Raw genomic sequence first — 20,555 nt, 5'->3', positions numbered from 1 at the left:
CCCCAAACATAATACCCTTTTTTGAGGTACCTGGGTTTATATCAGAAAGGTGTAAAACCTCTTTCATTGCCTCAATCATGCCACGAATGGCCCTAGTGGACATTAAATTTGACTCATCGTCGTCGACACTGGTATCAGTATCCGTGTTGACATCTGTGTCTGCCATCTGAGGTAGTGGGCGTTTTAGAGCCCCTGATGGCCTTTGAATTGCCTGGGCAGGCACGAGCTGAGAAGCCGGCTGTCCCGCATTTGGCATGTCGTCAAATTTTTTATGTAAGGAGTCGACATTTGCACGTAATTCCTTCCATAAGTACATCCACTCAGGTGTCTGCCCCGCAGGGGGTGACATCACATTTATAGGCATCTGCTCCGCCTCCACATAAGTCTCCTCATCAAACATGTCGACACAGCCGTACCGACACACCGCACACACACACAGGGAATGCTCTTAAAGGAGACAGGACCCCACAAAAGCCCTTTGGGGAGACAGAGAGAGAGTATGCCAGCACACACCAGAGCGCTATATAATGCAGGGACTAACTGAATTATGTCCCCTATAGCTGCTATAATATTTACTGCGCCTCAAATCTGTGCCCCCCCCTCTCTTTTTTACCCTTTTCTGTAGTGTAGACTGCAGGGGAGAGTCAGGGAGCTTCCTTCCAGCGGAACTGTGAGGGAGAAATGGCGCCAGTGTGCAGAGGGAGATGGCTCCGCCCCTTTTTCGGCGGACTTTTCTCCCGCTTTTTTCTGTATTCTGGCAGGGGTAATTACCACATATATAGCCTCTGGGGCTATATATTGTGGTTATTTTGCCAGCCAAGGTGATATTATTGCTGCTCAGGGCGCCCCCCCCCCCAGCGCCCTGCACCCTCAGTGACCGGAGTGTGAAGTGTGTATGAGGAGCAATGGCGCACAGCTGCAGTGCTGTGCGCTACCTTGGTGAAGACTGAAGTCTTCTGCCGCCGATTTTCCGGACCATCTTCTTGCTTCTGGCTCTGTAAGGGGGACGGCGGCGCGGCTCCGGGAACGAACACCAAGGACGGGTCCTGCGGTCGATCCCTCTGGAGCTAATGGTGTCCAGTAGCCTAAGAAGCCCAAGCTAGCTGCAAGCAGGTAGGTTCGCTTCTTCTCTCCTTAGTCCCTCGTTGCAGTGAGCCTGTTGCCAGCAGGTCTCACTGTAAAATAAAAAACCTAATATATACTTTCTTTCTAGGAGCTCAGGAGAGCCCCTAGTGTGCATCCAGCTCGGCTGGGCACAGAAATCTAACTGAGGTCTGGAGGAGGGGCATAGAGGGAGGAGCCAGTGCACACCAGGTAGTACCAAATCTTTCTTTTAGTGTGCCCAGTCTCCTGCGGAGCCGTCTATTCCCCATGGTCCTTACGGAGTCCCCAGCATCCACTAGGACGTCAGAGAAAAATATCGTTATTCTCATCGCCTTGTACTAACCCCAATGCACATGCCCGCTGCTCATGCACCCACTCCCCCGTGCGTACGCATCCCCTCAGGTTGCGTAAGGGACGCTCCCACGTCGCCTGCGCGTGGGGATGTGCATTTCCGGTAGTGTTTGTGTGCGTCTGGCGGGCGACTCGATCGCTACATATTTAACCAATATAGTGTGTTTTATAGGTAATAGTCCCCTTAATAATACCTGTAAGTATGTTTAGTGTACCTGGTTCGTGGACAGAGGAATTCCTCTTTGCATGATACGAAGGGTCAGACAGGGTCTGAGCGGTGGTGTTTAGTACCTAACTGAAGAGTATTTTATTAGAAACAATCCGGTGCTGGTTAGGTAGAGATTAATCGTTCCTGCGTATAGTTATGTCTATGAGTAGTTTATGGACATTTACTGTATTTGCGGTTCATTATCCATGCGGCGGGAATTCTGAGGATACCTCCCATCTGAGCAGTTTGAAATAGTCACAGCCCACCTGTTCGAATCCACCTATGACCTTTGGTTATAATGCGGAGGGACATTCCTGTGTCCAATGAACAATGAGATTGTAGGACCCTTTGTAGTGTACTGTATGTTGTGTATATAAAGGCCACTGTCCCCTGACCGGCCAGTACTCTCTCTCATCAACAATTATCAGTCGGATAATTGGAGGACTGGATCCGGTTGCGCTAGCGAGTGTTCCCCCGTATGGTATGTTTCTCTGTGGCCACTTTGTTTCCCATTTAATGTAAGCCATTCATTCTTATTCTATGTATTTGTATTTTCGATCATTTGCTAATGTTTGTATTTCTGTTTAGTTATTGTGTTTAGGTATTAATGTCAGGTCTGTAGTGTATGAACTGTATCTGTTTTCCCCTTTTTACGTACTAAATATCGCCAGTAAAGGTGTTGGAACCTTAGCAAGGAGTGTGTGTTTCACTAGTTAGTATAAAGGGTTACTGAGCGTCTCAGTCGCTCAAACAGCTTACATATCATAAAGGTTAATCAGCGTTACATTGTGGTAATATTACAGTACTAAGGTTTACAGTATAAGCATACCCTTACAGTGTGTTGTTACAAGGTTGTCTGTGTGTAGATCAGTGAGCGTCAGCGCCGCTCATATCCCGCTCTCGCGGTACAGCGTCCGCTACGCTAATAGCGTAGCATTACGGTACTCGGGCCGCCTATAGCGTGCTTGATACCAAGCGTAAGCCGTGAGCGAACGTGCCGCTCGTGTGTCTCGACCACGGCCTAGCGTCTGCTACGCTAAATGCGTACCATTACGGCACCTCGTGCGCCTATTGCGTATGTTGTCTTTAATAAGTATATAACTTAGGTTCAAGATAAATAATTAGCTTTATCACCCCAAAGAACAGTAAATATTTAAGAGAGTGCAATGTGCTAATATGATTGTTTAATTTATGTTGTGGGAGAAGAATGAATGGTGTAATAGATGAGTCCGGATGTTAATGAGAACAATGTAACACACAGGAAAAATCACAATGCTTATTTACTGGTAAGTAAAAATAAAACCACTGATGATAATAACATTAACAATAATAATAATAATAATAAATGTTGGATGTTCAAAACAAATAGTGAAATGAATGACTAATTGAGTAGAAATAATCAGGAATGATATGAGAAGTACAGAGAATGGATATTTAAAAAAACTCCAAGACGGTGTTCTATAACTGAGTATGTATTCAATGGTTCCCACACCTTTTTCTTTGTCATCACATGTTGATGATTACATTTGGGACAAAGTGAGAACATGTAATAAGAGTAATGTTTGAATGAGTGTTGGTGGACGTCTATCCAAACTTGGTATACAGTGTGAATGGTGCTCATTAATACATTTGACCAAACCACTTAAAATGGCATACAGAGTGGTATAAAAAGGTCTGGTTCTAACTACACCAAGAAAGCGTTGTTGATCTGGATACCGGGCTTTTCCCAGAAGATGCCATGGTGTAATATCCATGTTTCCCTGGATGTGCTTAGGGACCATAATCCAGTAAAACTCGTACAGTGGAGCTCAGAACTAGATGCTGTGGCTGTAAGTGGGTCTCTGCATGTCAGGATGCAACATGCAGCAAAGACAGATAAACAGTTAACTGTCCAAAGACAGGAGCGAAATAATTCTCTTTGATCAGTGTGTTAGCTTGATGCCAAACCAACACATTTTGTGTATTTACGACTTACTGTAATCAGAAATCATCCCTGATTATTTTTGGATCATGATTCCCAAGCACACCAAGTCAACTCTGCTTGTTACAGCAAGTCAATTACTCATATGGTGAAAGCATGGAAATAATGTTTAAAAAAAAAAAGAAGATTCCCCATTAATTTAATGCTCAATAATCAGCACATGTGTACTGTTAAAGGTAAAATTCTTAATACTGAAAACCATAAATGTTGTTTCTTGTTTAATTATATTATGCAAATGTTATATCATTTATTGGTACTAACTTACCAAATCAAAAGTCATTTTTTTTATTTCTTTCTTCTGATTTTCATTTATTTTTTTAAGTTCCTCTAAAAAATACAGGAGCAAAAGTTTTTAGAAAGCAAATATGTTTCTTTTTAAAACTGAAGTGTACATTATTTAACATTGCACAAATGTAATGAAAACTGTTAAAAGTAAATGACCTACACAATGAGGGTCATATGCTACAGTATACAAATCAAATAATTACTGAAACATATTATTTGTTATTTAATTCAGATGTACAGCATCATTGCTATTATTATAATTGATATGTAAGACGCTAAAGTGCTCCACAGTGCTGGAGAAAACATGGCATACATAAAACAGGTACATGAAAGGTAGAAACTAAGCCCAGACATGAAAAGGAGGGGTGAAAAGGGCCTTGCCCTTAAGAGAGCTGACACTCTAATGGGAAAATCGCACAGTTGAGACAAAAAAAAAAGAGCCACTGTGGTTCAGAGAAAAAACAGGGATAGTCATGTACCAATGTTAGTTGTATAATAGGGAATAGGTAATTTCTACGAAAGTAGGGATGCAGGTGACCAACGCCAGAATCCTGACATCACTCAGGTTACTACCGGGATATGGGTTATGTTAGGGCCCGGTGGGGGAGGGTTACGGTTAGGCACTGGGGGTGTGTGGTGGGTGGGATTAGTTAGCCATAGCTGCCACCCCCTGAGAGTTAGCCGTAGCCGCCACACCCTGAGGGTTGGGGGAGTGTAAAAATACTTACCCCGTCCAGTATCAGGATCTTCTGTGCTGGCATGCCGCTGTCGTTTATGTGACCGCTGACATCCTGACCATTGGTATTACATACCGAACCCCGAAAGAGATGGATTTTTAGAGGGTGTTTGAAGATTTGAAAGGTTGGATTGAGTCTGAGCAAAGTAGGCCAAAACCATAATTAGCCAAGTGCACAGGAAAATTATTGTAGGCAGGAATTAAAGGTGGTGTGAAATTACAGAGTGATGCAGTGGATGTTGAGTTGCAAATGAAAGATAAGTTTCTCGACATAATATAATTTGGATTGAAACAGGGATATTTGGGTTAAGGTAATGACTAATAGAAGAATGAATGCTGCAGTTTACCAAGATGAAACATTATGAAGGTATAGATAAGAGTTTTGGATGCATCTTGGGTAAGACAATAGCATACTAAGGCAATAATTTGGAGCTGCAAATAACAGAACTTGGAGAGTTATTGGCTATGAAGAATAAAACATAGGGGGGAAATAAAATATCACCATCGTAACACACTAGCAAGACAGCAAATTTTGATGTGGTTGATGAAGAGGGATTTTTGAGGGGATAACTTATGGGAGTACAGATAAAAAGCTCTGATTTTGGGATGTTGAACTGTAGGTAACATTGGAAGATCTATGTGGAGATAGTAGGTAGACTGCTAACCACAGTAGTAAAAAAAAAAGGCATACTGTAAGTGGTAGATTTGTGCGTTGTCAGTACAGAAGTGATACTGGAGGTCAAGAACGCAGATTAGTTTACCAAAAGTAGTGTACCTTGCGAAAAGCAGAGCCTTGATGAAACCCAAAATGTTGTTGGAGTAGATGGGAAGGATATACAAGCTAGAGATACTAAAGGAGTGTTTACATTGGCCATGCCCCAAAGAAAGATAAATAAGAATGGTTGTTCTAACCGCATGCTATTTAAATGTGTACAAAAATGCACTACTAACTAATGTACATCTTACCGCTCATCATAACTACAACTCAGGGACTGGAGTGGTGTTGAGTCACATTTGACTCCCAGGTACTGGTAGCAGAGGGGATTTACAGAGCCAGATTTACAGACAAAGCTAAAAGTTTGATATTCAGTTAGTCAGTCAGGAATTGGTCACTGGTAGCCAAGGAATAATCCAGGAGCATGGTCAGGAATAATGCCAGGAAAAAGAGTCAGTTTATAAATTAGATTAAGGCACTAAAGGTACTAAAATGCAATCACAATTATCATGCAATTGTACTGTTGTTTTACAATCTTATATGTACGGCCAGGATGCAGGGCATTACTTGTAGCCATGAAGTAAGTGATCAAGCAAATACTTGATTATTTTTTAACAGGAGCCTAAATAAGCAGAAAATACTGTGGGTCTTTTGGTAGAATTGCTGCTCCATTGTACAAATGTTCTGAGTTCAATTCCAATGATGTCTGTATTTAATTTTCATGCTAAATACTTCCTTTTTCACAAGAGTCTTCCTGATGCTGTCAGGCCCTGACTTAGAGTACAATCGTTGGAAATCAGGAAAACAAGTGCTGTGTGTCTCTTTTTTAAACACAAGAGTCAAGAATTGTTTGTACTGGAGAATCAATATAAGAGCCTGTGAATTCTAAATCCACAGAATATGTGGATAAGGACTGGTTCTTCTCTGAGGTGACTAGGGTATTAACTGAAGATAGCTATAAACCTAGTAAGCTGCTCAGTAGGAACACAAACATTAGTAAATTCAATTTGCCAGGAGATTTCCTAGGTGACTCCAAAGAGGTAGTAGGAAACTCTAAGGCTAAGAATAGTCTGTGGCAAATAGAAAAACCAAAGCATTTTCTAGGAGCCTAAAAAAGATAAAGACAAATCACGGAGGCCGAGACATTTTTGGAAGAAGTATCAACAACAATCAATTTTATGTGTGTAGCACTGGTAGGCTACCAGACTAAATTGCTGGATTAAATTATCTGGAAAAACAAAGTAAACACAAAGGCTCCTATCTGCACAGTTTCACCTTCAGACTAGGGGATCTATTTACTAAGCCTCGGATGAAGATAAAGTACCAGCCAATCAGCTCCTAACTTCCATGTTACAGACACTGGGGCAGATGTATTAAGCCTGGAGAAGTAAATAAAGCAGTGATAAGTGCAAAGTGATAACGCACCAGCCAATCAGCTCCAATATGTAAATTGACAGTCCATTGTGCTGTGCTCCCATCCCACACAGGCTCATTCCCCTTATGTCTCTTCCATCACAGCCCACAGTGTGTCTTTCCAGCACCAGCCCACACAGTGTCTCTCCAGCCACCACACTTACCATCTTCAAAGTCTTCTAGCTGCCTGCACGTGGCTCCTCTGCTCTTCCTCAGTGGTACAGCAAGGCATGACATCATGATGTCATATTTGCTGTGCCGCAATAAAAAAAAAACTTTACTGCAACAACCACCGCCGATGCAATAAAGCTACAGTAGCTCCTCGGATGGCTTTGGTGGCGGTCGCACTATGCAAGCGGTCGCCCTATTCAAGTGGTTAGGCCTCCTATGCCTAGGGACGGATTTTAGGTCAACTGTTCCAAGCATTATTCATCCTACCCACAAAGGATCCAAGTGAGGCAACCATTTTAGGTGCACTACCAAGGATTACATTAGGCAGAATTATTATTATTATCATCATCATCCTTTATTTATATGGCGCCACAGCACCCAATTACAGAGTAAACAAGTATGTAAAACATGAAGACAGAGACTTACAATTCAGTACAATATAGGACAAGTACAGGGTATACAAACATAGCTGCATTAGTAAATAGCACTGAAATAAGTATCAGGACGGCAGAAAACATGGTGTCGTCAAAGGGAGTATTGTAAAGAAGATAGGTTAAATAAGAGACGTAATAGCACAAGGGAAGAGGGCCCTGCTCATGAAAGCTTACATTCTAAAGGGCAGGGGCACACAGACAGGGGTGACACGGATGGGGTAGAAAGTGAGCATGAGCCACAGAGGGCTTAGGATGAGAGACGGCTGGGTTTGGTGAAGAAGTGTGTCTTGAGAGCCCGTTTGACGTTTTGTAGAGAGGAGGAGAGGTAGAGAATTCCAGAAAAAGGGAGAAGCGCGTGCAAAATCTTGGAGGCAGGAGTGGGAGGAGGTAATGAGGGGTCAGGAGAGGTGGCGTACATTAGCAGAGCTAAGAGAACGGGAGGGAGTGTAAAGGGAGATAAGATCAGAAACGTAGCTGGGAGAGGGCTTTGTAAGTGAGTGTGAGAAGCTTGAAATGGATTCTGAAGGGGAATGTGATTGTTATTTTTAAATGCAATAACAGTGTAACCCAGTTTACATTATATATTATGTGATGCAGTATTGTTTTGATGCTATACTGTGTGTTTTACCATTATTCCTGTATTAGAATTAAAAATGCACATCATACTTTTTAATCAGCATTGTGTGCAAATTTAAAACAGACACACATGGAATTATTATGGTTAATTTGTACACTACAGTGACACCATATTACACAGCACTTTCCAAAGAATATTAAATCATTCACTGTCCCTACCCCAAGGGTTAAGTTTTGTCAGAAGCCAACTATGTTTTGGTCAATGTAAGGGAACCAGACATTGCGGAAATCCACACAAACATAGAGAGAATATACTAATTTTACAGACACAACTTTACAAACACAGCTTCGGCCCGGGTTGGAAATGAACTAATAGCTCAAGTGCTTTGAGGCGTTAATGTGGGAACCATGGGGGGTCATTCCGAGCTGATCGCTCACTCGCAACTTTTTGCAGCGCTGCGATCAGGTTAAATCTTGGCAAAACAGCGCAAGCGTATGCACCGCAATGTGCAGGCGCGTCATATGGGTACAAAGAGGATCGGTGCTGAGCGATGGATTTAACAAAGAATCCATTCGCACAGCCGATCGCAAGGTGATTGACAGAAAGAGGGCATTTGTGGGTGTCAATGACCGCTTTCCGGGAGTGTTTGGAAAAACGCAGGCGTGTCCAATCGTTTGCACGGCGGGTGTCTAACGTCAATTCCGGGACCTTGTAGGCTGAAGTGATCGCAGCGGCTGAGTAAGTCCAGAGCTACTCAGAAACTGCAAAAAACTTTTTTTGTGCCATCGGCTGCAAAAGCGTTCGCACAATTGCAAAGCAAAAATACACTCCCCCATAAGCGGCGACTATCTGATCGCAGCACGGCAAAAAGTTGCTAGCGAGCGATCAACTCGGAATGACCACACCCCATGTCCAGCAAATGGTGTACATTTAAAGTCAACTTTAAACATCTGTGATTTCTTCCAATGGCAAATCATGTTTGTGGCAAATAAAATATATGAATCTGTTAAACTGGCACAGCTGTCACTACAAAATCCTAAGATATACTCAATTGTAAAATCCAATATGATGTCCTTGTTATGACATTACAGAATTTAGTGTTGTAATTACGGAAGATCAGGCTTCAAAAGTATAATATATCCAGAAATGTTACAATTCTAAGTCTTAAATCTTACCAAGTTCAAAAGACTTGTCTTGTACTTCCAGACTAACCATTTTCAATTTAATATCATTTTCTTCTAATCTGAAAAAAAGGAGTACTTCTTAAAGAAATCTGCAGTATTCTATACTTCGTAACATCTATTGTTTTGTATTCAACTTGTCTATCACCAACATCTTTCTCCTTTGTGTAGGAGTAATTTTTTTTTTTTAGTTGTCTTTATATTCTTGTTAATGTGTCTTTCTGCATCGGAGCTGCATACACCCACATGCTGGTGACTACTTGGGAGTACTGGACAACAGAGAGATGGCTGAAAGGGAAGGTTCCCAGGAAGTTAGCATCTAACAAGCTCTACATGTTCATATACTCTGTGAGTCAGTGCATCCGGTACGCTCATTTGCAAAAGGGAATAAACAGTTTTAATGATTTTTACTTTTGGTTATATGTGGGGAAATAAAAATGACTTTTAATGCACTAGATGCTTTTTACCCCTCTCCTAAATGTCATACTGTACTGCGTGGCTACGGAGAATATTCAAGGAATAAAAGTTGGAAAATAGATGAAAAGCCCTGGATAAACCTCTATAGGACATCAGCGGATCCATGGTGAATTGGATGAACTCTGTTTGAGTGTTATGGAGCAGCAGCGCTGACATCTCATGGACTGCCTAACGCTGCTAGATCATAGTCCATAAAACAGAAAGTAAAAAAAAAAAAAGGAGACTTATGGTACTTACAATTGTTAACTCTCTTTCTATGAGGCACATTGGGTTCCACAGGGAAACATCGGGGTAGAGTGGATCTTGATCCAGAGGCACAAACAGGCTAAAGCTTTAGGCTGTCCCAGGATGCATTGGGGCATCCTCTATAACTCTGCCTCCAGGCACTGTGAGCTCAGATTCGTTAACTAGTCCAATGCAGGAGCAGGTAAGAGAGAATGTAGATGTTAGTCACATACAACCACATTCCCAGAACAGGAAAAGGGACCAGCGGCTAATTCCATACAAACCCACAGAAGCTAGGTGCGTCAGGGTGGGCACCCTGTGGAACCCAATGTACCTCACAGAAAGAGAGTTAACAATGGTAAGCCTACCATAAATTTCCTTTTCTGCAGCAGTTTACATTGGTTTCCACAGGGAAACGTCGGGGATGTCCTAAAGCAGTCCCTCAAGAGAGGGGATGCGCCTTAGCGGGTATGAGAACCCAGGGTCCAAAGGAAGCATCCTGGGAGGCGGAGGTATCAAAGTCATAGAACCTAATAAATATGTTCACAGAGGACCACGTAGCCGCCTTGCACAACTGTTTTGCGGACGCGCCACGGCGAGCTGCCCATGAAGGTCCAACAGACCAAGTAGAATGGGCATTAATAGCAGCAGGAGCTGGGAGACAAGCCTGCACATAAGCTTGTGCAATCACCATTCTAATCCATCTGGCCAAGGTTTGCTTATTCGCAGGCCAGCCACGTTTGTGAAAACCAAACAAGACAAAAAGGGTGTCTGACCTAATTGAGGCAGCCCTCTTTACATATATACGGAGAGCCCGTACCCCTCCAAAGACCGCTCTTTGGAAGACAAATCACAAGAGATAAAGGCCGGAAACACAATTTCTTGGTTAAGGTGAACAGATGACACCACCTTAGTAGGTAAATAACCAGGGCGAGCTCTAAGTCCACCGTCTCAAGAGGTTCAAATGGAGACTCTTGCAGGGCATTCAGGACAACCGACAGATCCCATGGAGCCACAGGAGGGACATAGGGAGGCTGAATCCGTAAGACACCCTGAGTGAATGTATGAACGTCAGGTATAGGTGCAATTTTTCTCTGAAACCGTAACCATAAGGCAGATACGTGAACCTTGAGGGAGGCCAGATGAAGGCCTAAGTCCAGGCCTTTTTGCTGAAAAGCCAAAATTCTGGAAGTTCTGAATCTGTATGCATCATAACTCTTATCAACACACCAGGCTGAAGTAAGAATTCCAGACAGCGCCGTAATTAGGTGTGTGCCAGCGGTGCCTTGCACACAGCGCAACTGCACTGTCGGCGCACCGTCTGGCATCACCACCCGCACGGCCACTGCCCGCTCCCTCGGCTCTCACTGCCTTTCGCTGACCGCCGTTGCCCTGATCAAAAGAAGCCGCGGCCGCTATTTTAAGTCCGGGCAGTGGCTGAGGATTTCCGGGTTGCCATCAGGCACCTCCCCTCCCTTCCCCATTTCCCCAGCCAGGCTGTGCCGCTATTCCCAACCCAGTGGGGACGCCAGTCGGAGACTTACATTATAATTGCATACTGTAGCCCATATATATGATCCAGAGGAGAGCCGCTGCATACTGTACTACAGAGGCAGACTGCCTCCAGCTATGTCCGACTGAGACCTCTCCCGGAGAGGTCACAGCTGGACATGGCTGGAGGCAGTCTGCCTCTGATGAACAGTATGAGCGGCTCTCCTCTGGATCAGGCTCTCCGGTCCGTGTTTATGCTGCAGCACTTGGGCAGTGACAGCAGCTATTCCTGGCCTCCCGCACTGTCACATGCTGCAAGGCCGCGCTGTTGTTCCTGGGAAACAGAACGAGGAGCCGGAGCTGAAGAGACAGAGAGCAGTAACAAGACATCCTATGTAAGAGTAAGTATATAACTACCGGGTGTTGGGGGAGCGCAGTATAGCAATGGGGGAGGAGGAGCACACAGAGGAATGTAAGTGGAAGGAGCTTTATTGTGTTGTCTACAAATGAGGGAGATGGGGGGGAGGCGAAGAGCACATGAAAAAACAGCCACTCTGAAATGAGAGGGTGTGTATGTGTGTGGGTGTGTGGTGGTGGGGTAGGGGTGGGGGGGATGGGATGGGGTGGATTGGGGTGTTTCAGAGACACAGCAGAATAAACATGAAACACAGGATGTACAATAAAAGCATGGGGGTGAGGGGTGCTGTGGAAAACAGTAATGAACATACATGGGGTCAGATATTACAAGGGCACTTGATGGTAATTGCTGATGGTGGTGTGGAGTACAGAGCACAATAAAGAAATAAAAATACAGAAGATGGGGTTTGTAGAGGTGAGTGCCACAATAAATAAACCCCAAATAACAGGTGTGCTGTAGTAAGGTAGTATTACTTCCGGTCTCTCCCATTCCCTCTTTCTTTTTCTCTCTTGCTTCCCTCTCTGTCTCTCTTCTTGACACTCTTTCTCCCTGACACAATCTCTCTCAGACTCTTTCTCTCCCACTGACACTCTCTCTCCATCTCTCTCTTCCTATATTTCTTTTCTGCCTGCCGTAACGTGTAAAATGGGGCTCTACCTGGTGTAATGTGTTTAAGTGGCGCTACTGTCCAGTGTAATTTGAATAATGGAGACTACTGTGCAGCGTAATATAATTTGGTATTATTTTGTAGCCACGCCCCTTCCCCATGAAGCCACGCTCCTATATTTTGTCTTATTCAAAATATAATGGGGGGGAAGCGCCGATGATATTTCTTGCACACAGCGCTAAAATGTCTAGTTACGGCACTGATTCCAGATATTGTAATAAATCCGAGCTGCAGCTGGTTTACTGGCTTTTAACATAGTTTGGATGACCGCCTCAGAGAATCTCAATCTCAGGAGTGATGCTTCAAGAGCCATGCCGTCAAAGCCAGCCTGGCCAGGCCCGGATAAAGACAAGGACCCTGTACAAGGAGGTCTGGGCGCTGAGGAAGTAGAAGAGGACGCACTGTTGATAGATCCTGCAGGTATGAGAACCAATGACGTATGGGTCACGCTGGAGCAACTAGAAGTAGAAATCCTCCTTCTTGTTTGAACATCCGCAGGACCCTGGGCAGGAGTGACATTGGTGAGAATGTGTAAGGCAGCCATAAGTTTCATGGAATTGCCAGTGCATCTGCGAACGCTGCTGTAGGATACCTGGTCCTTGATCTGAAGACTGGAACCTTGTGCTTCTGTCGAGATGCCATCAGGTCTACGTCTGGTAGGCCCCTCTTGACCACTAGGAGTTGAGAGACTGGTTGAAGACTCCACTCGCCGGCGTGCACGTCCTGGCAACTGAGGAAGTCCGCTTCCCAGTTCAGGATGCCCGGAATGAACACTGCCGATATCCGCCCACCAAAGGATTTTTAACACTTCCATCATTGCCATGTGGCTTTGAGTGCTGGCTAAATTATTTATGTATGCTGCCATGGTGGTGTTGTCTGACCGTACTTGAACAGGTCTGTTCTGTACCAGAGGCAGGGCGAGAGATAGCACATTGAACACCACCCGGAACTCCAGAATGTTTTATGGGAGGAGTAACTCCTCCTTGGTCAAACGACCCTGAAAAAAGTGTTGCTCATACACCGCACCCCATTCGCTCAGACTCAGGGGATCCAGAAGGGACGGCCCCTTCTCAATTGCTGGACTTTTAGCCACCAGGTCAGCGACAGACGAACGTCCGGAGTTAAAGTGATCATGTGAGATCTGATCCGATGAGGTAGGCTGTCCCACTTGGAAAGGATTAACCTATGCAGAGTGCGAGAATGAAATTGAGCGTACTCTACCATGTCGAATGCCGACACCATCAGGCCAAGTACTTGCATCGCCGAGTGTATCGACACTCTGGGGCAACAAAGGAAGCCTCTTATCCTGTCTAGAAGTCTCAGGACTTTTTCTGGGACATAAACAGTCGTTGACTGTGTGTGCCCAGGAGTGCCACCAGGTGCACCATGCTCTGAGCTGGGACCAGCGAGGACTTCTCAATTGATGAGCCACCCGTGGGCTTGTAGTAAACTTACCATCAGTTGCAGATGACTGAGGAGGACATCATTGGAGTTTAACAGAATCAGCAAGTCGTTCATATACGGCAGGTGACGGAGATGGGCCGTCATTACGGCCATGACCTTGGTGAAGATCTGAGGAGTTGTAGCCAGTCCAAATGGCAGAGCCTGGAATTGATAGTGGAGGTTGCCATTAGCAAACCGCAGATACTGCTGATGCAACATGGCAATAGATATATGCAGGTATGCATCCTGTATATCCAGGGATACCATATAGTCTCCGGGTTCCATAGCTAGTACAATTGAGCACAGTGTTTCCATACGGAACTTGGACACTCTCACAAACTTGTTCAGTGATTTGAGTTTGAGTATAGGCAGGAAAGACCCATTGGGTTTTGGAACTAGAAACAGGGTTGAATAGTAACCTCTGCCTCTCTGGGCCAGAGGAACCGGCACTACCACTCCTGTATTCAGGAGGGAACCCACAACCTTTTGCAGAGCTTGCACCTTTAACGGATCCGAAGGATATAACCGTGGTGCAAAACTGGCGAGGGGGACGTCTATTGAAGGAGACTGCGTACCCGTGAGAGACAACTTCCAGCATGCATGCGTCTGAAGTGGTCTTTAACCAGACCTGGGTGAACTGCAGAAGTCGGCCTCCCACCCTGGAGTCCCCCTGGGGGAGGCCCCCACGCCATGCGGCAGGCTTGTCTTGTTTAGAAGCAGGCTGACGGGCCGCCCACGACTGCTTTCCCTTGGGTAGTGGTTTTGGGACCACGAGATTGTCTCGGGTATGCCTGACCTTTTGCTTTCCCTTGAGGCCAAAAGGAATGAAAAGTGGTACCTTTAGCCATCTGTGTACAAGGATTAGTATTTGGGAGGAAGGCAGTCTTAGCAGCCGCCAATTCAGACACAATTTTATTTATGTCTTCCCCAAACAAAATGACCCCCTTAAAGGGGAGTACCTCCAAGGTCTTTTTGTAGTCTAGGTCCACCTTCCATGACCCCAACCACAGAATACGGCGAGCCAGAACAGACGTAGTTGACGCCTTGGCTGCCAACACACCCACCTCAGAGGACGCCTCCTGAATGTAAAAGACAGCAGTGGTAATGTGAGGCAGATACTGTCTGGCATTGTCAGATATATCGTCGGGCAGCTCTTCCTCTAATGCCTGAACCCATGCTTCAATTCCTTTTGCAGCACTAGAGGTCGCAATAGTGGGTCTATGTACAGCACCTGTAAAGGAGTAAATAGACTTCAGGCACCCCTCCACACGCGTATCTGTCGGTTCCTGCAGTGAAGTAACAGCAGTGACTGGCAGAGTGGACGCCACCACTAGGCGGGTGACATGAGAATCCACTGGCGGTGAATTTGCCACTTGTTACATAACTCTGCAGGGAGAAGATAGTGAGCCAAGGCCTGTTTAGACAGAGGGAATTTCTTCTCTGGATTAGACCAGGGCTCCTGCCTGAAGTCCACCAAATGGTCAGAATGGGGTAATAGATTTTTAACAACCTTCTGCCATTTGAACATATCAGTTTTCTTAGTCACAGTAGTGGAATCCTCATCATCAGTGATTTGTCGGATTTGCTAAATAGCAACCACAAGGGCAGGGACATCAATTTGCAATGGAGAATCCTCATCAGAAACACCTGATTCATTGTCAGACAGGACAGTATGCTCCCCCTCCTCTTCAGAAGAAACATCAGAAAGATTGAAACATCTGTGGATTGTGAGGAGGAAGCAGCCCGCTTAGATGACCCAGAGACACGAGAGTGACCTGGAGTAGATTTTTGCCTGACCAAGGAATGAGTCAATTGCTGCAACTGGTTAGATAAATTTTCTACCCAAGATTAACCATAGGGACAATTTGTGGCTGTAATGGCACAGGTGGTCCCATAGGGGGCATAAGGCGTTCCACCAAAGTACCCAGTAGGTTTGTAAATGCAGCCAAGGGTGGCTCCTGATTGGTTACAGGAGCTGCAGACTGACTGGAAGATGCATGACACATAGCACACAGACCATCATACACAGCTTCCTCCTCTCGTAAATCTTTGGCGTATGCTCTGCATGATGCTGGAGCATCCACAGACTTACTGCCCTTCTTGTTAAGATATTGTACACAAATGCAACAGAGCGATTTAGTACAATAAAGCCAGACAGAGTATATACCTGCGATTAAAACAGTTGGTACAGTATGTGACTGTAGACACAGTACACAACACCAGCGATTAAATCCGGTATTATGTGACTGAGTACACAGTAGAATACACGTAATGGGTAAATACTGTTACGCACTATAGATATATATGACCCTGACGCACATCATTTCCTAGAGTACAGAATATAGTGATAGGTATATCTGGGAAACACTGAAAAGTGAAACCACACAGCAGATATAGGCACACACAGTCACAGGCAATGCAGATAGTTATTATGACAATAAAACTGCAGTGGACTAGTACATGTACAGATAGATATATATATATATATATATATATAAAAATAAGATTTTACTCACCGGTAAATCTATTTCTCGTAGTCCGTAGTGGATGCTGGGAACTCCGAAAGGACCATGGGGAATAGCGGCTCCGCAGGAGACTGGGCACAACTAAAAGAAAGCTTTTAGACTACCTGGTGTGCACTGGCTCCTCCCACTATGACCCTCCTCCAAGCCTCAGTTAGGATACTGTGCCCGGAAGAGCTGACACAATAAGGAAGGATTTTGAATCCCGGGTAAGACTCATACCAGCCACACCAATCACACCGTATAACTCGTGATACCATATCCAGTTAACAGTATGAAACATAACTGAGCCTCTCAACAGATGGCTCATAACAATAACCCTTTAGTTAACAATAACTATGTACAAGTATTGCAGACAATCCGCACTTGGGATGGGCGCCCAGCATCCACTACGGACTACAAGAAATAGATTTACCGGTGAGTAAAATCTTATTTTCTCTAACGTCCTAGTGGATGCTGGGAACTCCGAAAGGACCATGGGGATTATACCAAAGCTCCCAAACGGGCGGGAGAGTGCGGATGACTCTGCAGCACCGAATGAGAGAACTCAAGGTCCTCCTCAGCCAGGGTATCAAATTTGTAGAATTTAGCAAACGTGTTTGCCCCTGACCAAGTTGCAGCTCGGCAAAGTTGTAAAGCCGAGACCCCTCGGGCAGCCGCCCAAGATGAGCCCACTTTCCTCGTGGAATGGGCTTTTACTGATTTAGGATGCGGCAATCCAGCCGCAGAATGCTCCAGCTGAATTGTGCTACAAATTCAGCGAGCAATAGTCTGCTTAGAAGCAGGAGCACCTATTTTGTTGGGTGCCTACAGGATAAAAAGCGAGTCAGTTTTCCTGACTCCAGCCGTCCTGGAAATATAAATTTTTAAGGCCCTGACTACGTCCAGTAACTTGGAATCTTCCAAGTCCCTAGTAGCCGCAGGCACTACAATAGGTTGGTTCAAGTGAAAAGCTGATACCACCTTAGGGAGAAACTGGGGACGAGTCCTCAATTCTGCCCTATCCATATGGAAAATCAGATAAGGGCTTTTACATGACAAAACCGCCCATTCTGACACACGCCTGGCCGAAGCCAAGGCCAATAACATGACCACTTTCCACGTGAGATATTTCAAATCCACAGTTTTAAGTGGCTCAAACCAATGTGATTTTAGGAAACTCAACACCACGTTGAGATCCCAAGGTGCCACAGGAGGCACAAAAGGGGGCTGAATATGTAGCACTCCCTTTACAAATGTCTGAACTCCAGGCAGTGAAGCCAGTTCTTTCTGGAAGAAAATCGACAGAGCCGAAATCTGGACCTTAATGGAACCCAAGTTTAGGCCCATAGTCACTCCTGACTGTAGGAAGTGCAGAAAACGACCCAGCTGAAATTCCTCTGTTGGGGCCTTCCTGGCCTCACACCACGCAACATATTTTCGCCAAATACGGTGATAATGGTTTGCGGTTACTTCTTTCCTGGCTTTTATCAGCGTAGGAATGACTTCCTCCGGAATGCCCTTTTCCTTTAGGATCCGGAATTCAACCGCCATGCCGTCAAACGCAGCCGCGGTAAGTCTTGGAACAGACAGGGCCCCTGCTGTAGCAGATCCTGTCTGAGCGGTAGAGGCCATGGGTCCTCTGATATAATTTCTTGAAGTTCTGGGTACCAAGCTCTTCTTGGCCCATCCGGAACCACGAGTATCGTTCTTACTCCTCGTTTTCTTATTATTCTCAGTACCTTTGGTATGAGAGGCAGAGGAGGGAATACATAAACCGACTGGTACACCCACGGTGTCACTAGAGCGTCCACAGCTATTGCCTGAGGGTCCCTTGACCTGGCGCAATATCTAGTTTTTAGTTTAGGCGGGACGCCATCATGTCCACCTGTGGCCTTTCCCAACGGTTTACCAACAGTTGGAAGACTTCTGGATGAAGTCCCCACTCTCCCGGGTGTAGGTCGTGTCTGCTGAGGAAGTCTGCTTCCCAGTTGTCCACTCCCGGAATGAACACTGCTGACAGTGCTAAGACGTGATTTTCCGCCCATCGGAGAATCCTTGTGGCTTCTGCCATCGCCATCCTGCTTCTTGTGCCGCCCTGACGGTTTACATGGGCGACTGCCGTGATGTTGTCTGATTGGATCAGTACCGGCTGGTTTTGAAGCAGAGGCCTTGCCAGACTTAGGGCATTGTAAATGGCCCTCAGTTCCAGAATATTTATGTGTAGGGACGACTCCTGACTTGACCAAAGTCCTTGGAAATTTCTTCCCTGTGTGACTGCCCCCCAGCCTCGAAGGCTGGCATCCGTGGTTACCAGGACCCAGTCCTGTATGCCGAATCTGCGGCCCTCTTGAAGATGAGCACTCTGCAGCCACCACAGTAGAGATACCCTGGTCCTTGGAGACAGGGTTATCAGCCGATGCATCTGAAGATGCGATCCCGACCACTTGTCCAAGAGGTCCCACTGAAAGGTTCTTGCATGGAACCTGCCGAATGGAATTTTGCTTCGTAAGAAGCTACCATTTTTCCCAGGACTCGTGTGCAGTGATGCACCGATACCTGTTTTGGTTTCAGGAAGTCTCTGACTAGAGATGACAGCTCCTTGGCTTTCTCCTGCGGGAGAAACACTTTTTTCTGTTCTGTGTCCAGAACCCTCCCCAGGAACAGTAGGCGTGTGGTAGGAACCAGCTGTGACTTTGGAATGTATAGAATCCATCCGTGCTGTTGTAGCACTTCCCGAGATAGTGCTACTCCGACCAACAACTGCTCCTTGGACCTCGCCTTTATAAGGAGATCGTCCAAGTACGGGATAATTAAAACTCCCTTTTTTCGAAGGAGTATCATCATTTCTGCCATTACCTTGGTAAAGACCCTCGGTGCCGTGGACAGTCCAAACGGCAGTGTTTGGAATTGGTAATGGCAATCCTGTACCACAAATCTGAGGTACTCCTGGTGAGGATGGTAAATGGGGACATGTAGGTAAGCATCCTTGATGTCCAGGGATACCATGTAATCCCCCTCCTCCAGGCTTGTAATAACCGCCCTGAGCGATTCCATCTTGAACTTGAATTTTTTTATGTATGTGTTCAAGGATTTCAAATTTAAAATGGGTCTCACCGAACCGTCCGGTTTCGGTACCACAAACAGTGTGGAATAGTAACCCCGTCCTTGTTGAAGTAGGGGCACCTTGACTATCACCTGCTGGGAATAGAGCTTGTGAATTGCCTCTAGCACAGCCTCCCTGCCTGAGGGAGTTGTCGGCAAGGCAGATTTGAGGAAACGGCGGGGGGGAGACGCCTCGAATTCCAGCTTGTACCCCTGAGATACTACTTGAAGGATTCAGGGATCCACCTGTGAGCGAGCCCACTGATCGCTGAAATTTTTGAGGCGGCCCCCCACCGTACCTGGCTACGCCTGTGGAGCCCCCGCGTCATGCGGTGGACTCAGAGGAAGCGGGGGAAGAATTTTGATTCTGGGAACTGGCTCACTGGTGCAGCTTTTTCCCTCTTCCCTAGTCTCTGTGCAGAAAAGAAGCGCCTTTGACCAGCTTGCTTTTCTGTAGCCGAAAGGACTGTACCTGATAATACAGTGCTTTCTTAGGCTGTGAGGAAACCTGAGGTAAAAAAATTTCTTCCCAGCTATTGCTGTGGATACGAGGTCCCAGAGACCATCCCCAAACAATTCCTCACCCTTATAAGGCTCTATGTGCCTTTTAAAGTCAGCATCACCTGTCCAGTGTCGGGTCTCTAATACCCTCCTGACAGAATGGACATTGCATTAATTCTGGATGCCAGCCGGCAAAATATCCCTCTGTGCATCCCTCATATATAAGACGACGTCTTTAATATGCTCTTATGTTCGCACAATAGTATCCCTGTTTGACAGGGTCACAGACCACGCTGCAGCAGCACCATCTGCAGGTCTCAGTCTAGTACCTGAGTGTGTAAATACAGACTTCAGGATAGCCTCCTGCTTTTTATCAGCAGGTACCTTCAAAGTGGCCGTATCCTAAGACGGCAGTGCCACCTTTTTTGACAAACGTGTGAGCGCCTTATCCACCCTAGGGGATATCTCCCAGCGTAACTTATCCTCTGGCGGGAAAGGGTACGCCATCAGTAACTTTTTAGAAATTACCAGTTTCTTATCGGGGGAACCCACGCTTTTTCACACTTCATTC

At 45.6% G+C, this 20,555-nt stretch overlaps 1 protein-coding gene across 1 annotated transcript in view; it reads right to left on the bottom strand.

Annotated features, from left to right (window-relative positions):
- Positions 1-20,555, bottom strand: part of SYCP1 (synaptonemal complex protein 1) — a 1,049,791-nt gene that overhangs the window by 354,243 nt on the left and 674,993 nt on the right. Inside the window, exons 14-15 of the mRNA XM_063955446.1 lie at positions 9,151-9,218; positions 3,910-3,971 (exon numbers count right to left, since the gene is read on the bottom strand). Of these exons, the coding sequence (XP_063811516.1) occupies positions 3,910-3,971; positions 9,151-9,218 (130 nt within the window). The remainder of the gene's footprint in view (positions 1-3,909; positions 3,972-9,150; positions 9,219-20,555) is intronic.

This window comes from Pseudophryne corroboree, chromosome 2 (genome assembly GCF_028390025.1).
Source record: "Pseudophryne corroboree isolate aPseCor3 chromosome 2, aPseCor3.hap2, whole genome shotgun sequence".
NCBI classification, from domain to species: Eukaryota; Metazoa; Chordata; class Amphibia; order Anura; family Myobatrachidae; genus Pseudophryne; species Pseudophryne corroboree.
The sequence above is the reverse complement of the archived record's forward strand: the minus strand, read 5'-3'. Positions and strand labels throughout refer to the sequence as shown.